The sequence below is a fragment of the Apaloderma vittatum genome, unplaced genomic scaffold (genome assembly GCF_000703405.1).
Source record: "Apaloderma vittatum isolate BGI_N311 unplaced genomic scaffold, ASM70340v1 scaffold14027, whole genome shotgun sequence".
In the NCBI taxonomy this organism is placed as follows: domain Eukaryota; kingdom Metazoa; phylum Chordata; class Aves; order Trogoniformes; family Trogonidae; genus Apaloderma; species Apaloderma vittatum.
The window spans coordinates 1-8,326 of record NW_009725769.1 but is presented as its reverse complement, the minus strand read 5'-3'; the positions used below and the strand labels follow the sequence as shown (position 1 = coordinate 8,326).

At 40.0% G+C, this 8,326-nt stretch overlaps 1 protein-coding gene across 1 annotated transcript; it reads left to right on the top strand.

Moving 5' to 3' along the window:
- Nucleotides 1–382: 382 nt before the first annotated feature.
- On the top strand, nucleotides 383–7,973 carry LOC104276631 (vacuolar protein sorting-associated protein 13C-like; the record flags this gene model as incomplete). Its single annotated transcript, XM_009873030.1, has 9 exons — nucleotides 383–647; nucleotides 1,472–1,632; nucleotides 2,303–2,424; nucleotides 2,642–2,936; nucleotides 4,158–4,547; nucleotides 5,562–5,666; nucleotides 6,157–6,321; nucleotides 6,675–6,803; nucleotides 7,840–7,973. Coding segments are annotated over 9 exons (1,766 nt in total), but the record flags the coding sequence as incomplete, so codon positions are not given.
- Nucleotides 7,974–8,326: the final 353 nt, after the last annotated feature.

Below are 8,326 nucleotides of genomic sequence, written 5' to 3'. Positions count from 1 at the left end.
TACCATGGATTTTGTGTAATCCAACAAATGTTTGTAAGCATAACTTGTGGCTGAATATGAAGTATGTACATAGTGAATATGCTTGAGACTTCTATATCCCAGATTTTTTTTCTCTTAAAACTTGAGAGCTGTAAAAAACTACCAATGACAAGCATGAATGCTTATTGTAGTATCAATATATGCTGCAAATCACAGAATAATAACAAAATTCTCTAGAAGCAACCTTTACTCTCCTGAAGTACTCCTGTACATAGGTGTTGCTATGTATACATATGTTTTTTTCTGTAAAATGGTAGTTGCTGGGAACTCTCTTGTAAAGCCTTTATATGTAGGTTATTATGGGTATTTATGTCTGATATATTATCTATGTCATTAATTACAGGCATTTTCGGAAGGGACTGCGTCCACATTTGACTACTCCTTTAAAGAGACAGCACCTTTCATAGTGAAAAACGCCCTCGGTGTTCCTCTCAAAGTGCTTCCTGGCTCCAGTTTTCGGATAGTTAATTCAGTTGAAAAAGAAAACGTGAACGATGTAGAAATTGGTCAGAACATGGAATTGGAATACTCTGCTTTTGAAGTACCCCAACGAGGAAAGTTGTCTGCATTGCACCGACAAGAAAGCTCCGTCTTCTCTTTAAATTTAGGTATTACTCTAAGGAACATTGTGTGTTACGGCATGTTGAAAATGGGGAAACAGGGGAGTCAGCGTGGTTGAATTCAATGTGATCAAAATTCAGGTCAAGTACATTGCGTTGAAACTGTGTTTTGAATATTGATGGCAATAAAAAAAACCCCAAACCCCCAGCTGCTGGACCTCTGAAAAGGATGTGAAATGCTCTCTGGTTTTTCAGGGAGTGTGAAGTACAGTACTTTTTTCTTCTCCTTTGAAAGAGATGCAAGTGTTGTAGTGGAGTCACTGATAGACCATCATACTGCTGGGATGTAGGCCTGTGGGCTCCATCTCTTGCTAAACAGGATCTTAATTTCTTACATCCCTGCTACCATTTGGCTTTCTGTAGTTACCAAGTTACTTGAGCAGTTACAGTTTTTCTGTGTTTTTAACTTGGCCAGAGAATACTCCTAGGAGAACAGGCGACAAGAACTACTAATATATTATCTTCTGATTTCTTTCCATCCCATCCCATCCCATCCCATCCCATCTGAAAGTTCTTGGCCATGACACAAAGATTGTGTTTAGTGTTGCGTTTTGTTAACTCACCCAACAAATATATTTGTTAACTGGTGTATTTATTGTGCTGTGTATAAATCATAATCCAAATTATGATCTTCGTGAGTATTCTGACCTTAAAGCAGTAGTGCTCAAATACCGTTTCAGGATGCTTTTACCAGAGTGCGCTTTGATCCTGGCTGTTGCTGAGTGTAGAGAATATAAAGCGTTGTTCAAATGGGAAATGGTCATCTGATTCGTTTTGCCTAATTACGACTTCTGTATGTTTTTATGTATTAGAACTTCAAGGATATAAAGAAGCAGTAAACATTCCCATAGCCAAATCGGGTCGACGACTGTACAACATAAGAAGCTTTTTTGCTGATCATTCAGACTCGATCGTTGTACAGATAGATGCTACAGAAGGAAATAAGGTTATTACTGTACGGTCTCCTCTGCAGGTAAAAAAAAAGAAACCAAAGAAACTAGAAGCCTCAAAGCTGTGCTCCTCTCTGAGTGACTTTCCTTTTCTTCCTCAATGCGTCTTTTTGAGAGCATGTGCGTCTGACTCGATCGTTGTACAGATAGATGCTACAGAAGGAAATAAGGTTATTACTGTACGGTCTCCTCTGCAGGTAAAAAAAAACAACCAAAGAAACTAGAAGCCTCAAAGCTGTGCTCTTCTCTGAGTGACTTTCCTTTTCTTCCTCAATTCGTCTTTTTGAGAGCATACTTTTCCAGGAGAGGCAAATTATTAAATGTTTTACTTCATTTGTTCCGTGATTTTTTTTTATTTGTATTCTCTATGTGTGTGTCTTCCTGATGAATGAAAACTTTGTTTTTTACTTTTTAAGTTTTAGTTTTCTAATATTGTCATCACTGAGGCTGGAATATGTACTTTTGATGTGAATTGGCATTTTAAGCATGTTGTCCGTTCAGGGAATTTACAAGCAGCATACTTTTCTCGTGCGCTTCCATGTTGATCTCCTTCAGTATTGTATTGCGTACGAAGATGCATAGAAGTCTGCTTTCCACTGGAGTTTAATTAAATCTCCTTCTTGCAATTCATAGTTTTGCCTCTAAAAATTTGTACCATAGAAATGTAATGAAAATAATGCATTTTGGTCCTAGATCAAGAACCATTTCTCGATCCCATTTATGATCTATAAGCTGGCTAAAGACTCCAAGTTGTTGGAGCCGATTGGCGTATCCAAGCCGGAAGAGGAATTTCACGTTCCTTTACATTCATACAGGTACGCTTTTTGTGGTCTGTACGGCTAAGTTTTCGGAAATTAATTAAATTTGCGCTTGGAACTCTTCCTGGCTGGGAAATAATACCAAAAGGCTGCCTTTGCTTTATAATCAGCGTGCTGCAAAAGCACGTCAGAGTGTGAGCAGTTCCTTTAAAGTGGGTGAGGTTAGTCACCACTACAAAGCTGTTGTGTACCATTACCCGTCTTCTTGCCGTAGGTGCCATCTGTATGTTCGACCAACAGGAGTGTTGGAGGGTCAGTTTAAAGAGTCCACAACTTACATTGCCTGGAGGGAAGAGCTACATCGGAGCAATGAAGTCAAGTGCTTGTTACAGTGCCCAGCCACTGAGTCAAATTTCCTGCCTCTCGTAATCAGCTCGACAGCTGTACCTGATCAACTGAATTTTATTTCAACCCACGGAGAGGATTGGGATCCTGCCTACATTATCCATCTTCATCCGACACTGACTGTGAGGAATCTTTTACCATACTCCTTGAGATATTTACTTGAGGTAAGTTAGTTACAGTTTTATTTGTAAATCCCTTACTTGACTTTAAGCAATATTTACTCGGAAGTGGAGTTGCATGTAGTGTGCAAGATACAGAATGTTCAGGTTTGTATTTTGTAAATAAATCAGTTGATGGATTGCCTCTGGGACTTCTGGGGATTGCTTTTAATTGGGGGGTGTACTTGGTCAGTTCTGCCTTGCAGCTCTGAATCCTCTACTGGATCAGTCTTTCTCTTTTAGATTCTTCAGAGGTCCTGTCTGTATTTTGCCAGGTATCTCTCCCTTCTGACGCTGACTTTTTACGGAGGAGTATTGTGAAATTGTGGGTATTGGAAGATTTTTTGGTGGGGTGCTGTGCAGACTTCTTCCAGTATTCTCAATATCTAGTATTTCTTCATGAAAGCTGGGTGGTTTTAGTGAACAGAGAAGGCACAAGGATTTAGAACTATCATCCTAGTTGGTTCTCTTTTGTCCCACTCACGTAACTGGCTGTGGCATTTGTTTAGATGTTTCTTTCACTTCTGTCCAATATCCTAATGGTGTTATTTCCAGTTTTCCATACCTTCACTGTGCTTCAGGGCTTGAGAGTCACAGAATGCTAAGCAGAGTGCAATTACCTTGACCAAGGAGCTAGAAACTACTAGTTCAAATCTGTTTCTGAACTCAGTGTAGATGGACAAGGTGCTTGTTGTCTTCACATCCCTTGACTAATCAAGCCTGGCCACTGTTTAATACAGTAAAATATACTGTTTCTTAGTAAAAATGACAGAAGATGTTGTTGTGGAAAGCTGCTGCCTGAGAAAAGCTGTGCTACCAAACAGTAGGGCGCAGCTGGCAGCTCTCTGCCTTGGCTCTTGTTTAGTGTGAAAAGTCCTGGCTGTGCATCGGTAGCACGGCCCAGGTCAGTGTCGCACCCAGTATTGTAACTGTATGAATAAGAACTCTTTGCCAAAATCCTCTGGAAATCACAGAGGAGGGAGGTAACAGAGACAGGGAATACATTGGAACTAGTTTGCCTTTCTGAAATCCAGAATTAAGCAGCCTTTCTTGCAAGACAAGTGCGGTTGATCTGAAATTATTCAGAACCTCAGCCTCAAGTGAAAGTGATTGGAGACTGGTCCATGTGTGTGTGAAACATCTTGCAAGAGAAGAATAAAATGCTGGGTGTAATACCTAAATTTTCTGTATTAAGAACTTAATATGCCCCTTTTAATTTTGCTACAGGGAACAGCAGAAGCCCGTGATTTGGTGGAAGGGAGTGCTGCAGATGTTTTTCATTCAAGAATCAGTGGAGAAATAATGGAGCTTGTGTTGATAAAATATCAAGGCAAAGACTGGCACGGGCATCTTAGAATTCATGAGGAGATGCCTGAATTTTTTTCTGTGGGTTTCGCATCCCATTCTGCGACAGCGATGACGGTGGATATTTATGTACATACCAGGCGAACTGGAAGCCGTATGATCTTGTCTGTGTTCAGCCCTTATTGGATAATCAACAAGACTTCCCGTGTTCTCCAGTATCGAGCTGAAGACACTCACGTGAAGCATCCAGCAGACTATAGAGATATTGTATTGTTCTCCTTTAAAAGGAAAAATATTTTTAGTAAAAATAAGGTATGCTTGTTTAGGCTGTGATTGCAGTGGTGTTCGTGTTGTACAATCCTGCTCTGAGAAGGGAAGACATACACACATGTTTTAAGGATTTTTTTTTTCTATTATTCAAATCTATAGGCTTTCATTTGGCTGCTGATTTCTTCTTGTTAATTATACTTTTGTGGAGTAAGTAGAAGGGAAGGCAGGTAGACTAAAAGGTCTGTTGCACCTTTTTCCAGGTCTTGCACTGCATTCAGTCGACCAGCTTTCGCTCCGGCCGGAAGCTGGCTGATGAGTGGTTCGGTCCTGAAAACTCAGTGGGTACCCTACCAGAAAGCTGTTTCCCTTGGGAAAGGATTTTAATGTAGATATGTAAATCAGGATGTACTCCTTTTATAGTCAAAAGGAAGGCTGCTCTGTGTCTTCCTGTGGAGGCATTTTTCCACTGAGTACAGAGGAATCACAGCCTCATGTTTTACTCAACTAGGTACTTTTGATATTTAAAATGCATGATGTAAATATGCTGTCCTATATTAAACATTTCTTTTGATTTTTGTTTTGAGGTGATATTTGCATGGTCAAATCAAGAGCACTGTCATTGAGTATTCTTTCTGGAGTAGCCTGTCTTTCCTTTTAAATATCTTTTTTTTCACCCAACAGTAGTTGAAGAAATGGTTAAAGAAACAGCTTTGACAAGGTGCTCACTTGATTATTTTCTCCCCCCTCTTTAAGTTTGTGAAGCACCACAAAGTTTTACCTTTGTTCACCATCTATGTGTTTGCTGTCATGAACATTAGAGGCAATGAGGACTCCTCTATGTTGCGATCTCATGCTGTAGCATCTTTCCCTGAACTCGGGCACAAACTATTAAATTGGAATAGGAATAATGATACTACATGCTTAACCTTATCTTTACTTATAGGAGGTTTTAAGAGCACTTGTTTATACTGCTGTGAGTGATATTATTGCACTCCATAATGTATGAAATGAAAATTGATTTATTGAAGTACTTTTCATGTTCTCTCTTGTGTGTAGATCCAGTTATGTATTTCAACTAGCACTTGGTCGAGTGGCTTTTCCCTTGATACCGTAGGAAGCTATGGATGTGTCAGGTGCTCAGCTAACAACATGGACTATCTGGTAAGATAGGTTTCTGTGTTCCGTAGAGCTCTTCTGGCTTTTTCTTTTTCTTGATTTCTTGTTCTCCTTAAGGCCTTTGCTTCATTACTTAAAATTCTTTTCAATTATTGAAATTTTTAACATCTTGGGTGATAATACGTAGTTTATGTAACAGTGGTAGCACTAGGCTGTTCAAAAAGAAAACAGTGAACTCACGTAGTGGAGATAAGAGTTCACATTCAAATTTGTAATTTTTTGCGAGCGTTTAGATCTTCACTGAGCAGCCCTGTTGAAGACTTATGTTTCCACAACTAAACAGAATCAAGAATACACTTTATAATAACATGGAAGTATGTAGGGAGTTGTGTTTCCATATACTCTTGACTGATCTTTGATGGGATCATGTTAGGTTGTCATCAGCCTGTGTGATTACAGTAATGTTGGCTTTTCTTTTTTCCATCCTGACTTTTCTTCTTGTTCATTGTTCGCTCAAATTGTCCTTGTTCAACAGGTTGGAGTTAGCATCAAAATGAGCAGTTTTAACCTTACCAGGATAGTTACCTTCACTCCATTCTACACAATTGCAAACAAATCTTCTCTAGAACTTGAAGTTGGAGAAATGGGTCCTAATGGCTCTTTTCCAACCAATAAATGGAATTACATCTCGGCCTCAGAGGTAATGTTTCATTTTTTTTCCTTTGGATGTTACTGTAGAGAGGCAACTGGTCTCTAGCTGTCACTTAAGGGAAAAAACAGTTCTGTTGGAGAAGCTCTGTCACTTCTGATGGCTTGATGTGGATACCTCACATCTCGGGGCACCTTGAACAGCACAAGTTGAATATGTTCGTAAATTAATCAAGTCCTTCAGTTTAGATAATTTACTAAATGTAGATGAGATGTTCATCAGTAGATACTGGGGCAAGAAATAAGGCATTTGAAATAGTTCTGGTCACACAAGACTTTGTGTTACTGCTGGCTTACTATATTGGATATATATGAACTGTTGAAGTTGTGCGTATTGTTTTACAGTGTCTTCCATTTTGGCCTGAAGGCTCTTCTGGTGAGCTTTGTGTAAGAGTAGTGGGCCATGAAAGCTCATCCAAACCATTTCTGTTTAAAGCCCAGGATAATGGTACTCTGCTGAGGCTGGAAGAACTGGTAAGACTAATTCTGTGTGGTCTGTTTTTAATACTCCATTTTAGCCTGATGGCATTGAAGCTTCGTCATCAGGATTGACACCTTCTGCCTTAAGGTGTTGGTGCGCTGCATTTCAGTGCCATTGCGTAAAAATAGTTGTGAATCAGGTTTGCAGTGTTGCTAATGTTGTCGTAGCTGTGTGAAGTGGTTTTGACAAGCTTATAGAAAACTGAACAGCTGTATTGTCGTTAAGTTAAAAATGGTACAGTACACCTCTTAACATCTGTTCTCTTTCGGAGAGCATTTACGTAGGTGCCTTCAGTTTGTTTAAATATTTATTCTAAAAGAGCATCATAGAATGGTTTGGGTTGGAAGTGACCTGTAAAGATCATCCTGTTCCAACCGCTCTGGGCAGGGACACCTCCCACTAGACCAGGTTGCTCAAAGCCCTATACAGGAGCCAATGAGAAAAATTGTGCTGTACACACCTTAGAAATACCTTGCAAATATATTGGAAGAAAGCAGGATCTTGAAAGCCATTAGAGGAAAGACTTACAGTGCTTTGTTTAGAGGTTTAATCATCAGAACTTTTCTGCTTAGTGGTCAGTTTGTCGATATGCTATTGCTATATTTGTCATGTCTTTAAGAACTTGAGTATGTTTGCGTAGAGTAAGATTCCAAATTTTTAAGGAGGAAGGAGGAAATGGCAGCTGGTAAATACAACTTCAGGTTTTGTAACAGAAACTGAAGTGAATGCCTGCCTGTACTTTTTGCTGAACGTAGCTAAATCAAGTAATTCTTAAAAGTGTTATAATTTGACTGATTTAACTTAATTGAAAAATTACATTCAAATAGTTTGTGGATGCTACTGATGTCTTCTTAAGCCAGTGACCAATGTGTTTGAGCTCACTGTCACTAGATAATGCAGAGTGTGTTTCCATTTTCCCTTTGTAAGAAGCTGGTGAAAGACTGATCCAAAAATAGCCATTTAGTCTGTTCTAACTTGAATTTATGGCTTGAGCAAACACTGACCTTCTTGTCTTAACTTTCTCTCTAGAATGGGGGCTTACTGGTAGATGTGAATGTGTCTGAGCATTCTACTCTCATAAGCTTCTCCGACTACCACGAGGGAGCTGCTCCAGCTCTTATTGTTAACCACACTTCATGGGACTCTCTCCGATATAAACAGAGGTATGTGAGAGAAACAGGTCACCGTTGGCTGTTTCGCCAGGGGCTATCCCTTGTGGAGGAAGTAATTCTCTTTTTATGCTGCCTTGAAACACAGAAAAAACCCATGTTCTTGTAGTGAGGTGTTCTGTGTACTTTTAAGCCGGTCTCCTAGTTTGAGCAAGTGGGGAGAATCAAGGGACAGAATAGCTCTTGGCTCACCAGGAGCCTGGCTGCAGCCAGACTTGGTGGGAGCAGCTGGCCTAGACCCTTCGTGCCTCGCCCCAGAGGCTGGGAAGGCTGGAGTGTGCAGCACCATGGTGGCCTTGGAGCTTTTCAGTCAGCGGTCGTAATGAATGGATGCTCTCGTTTCACTC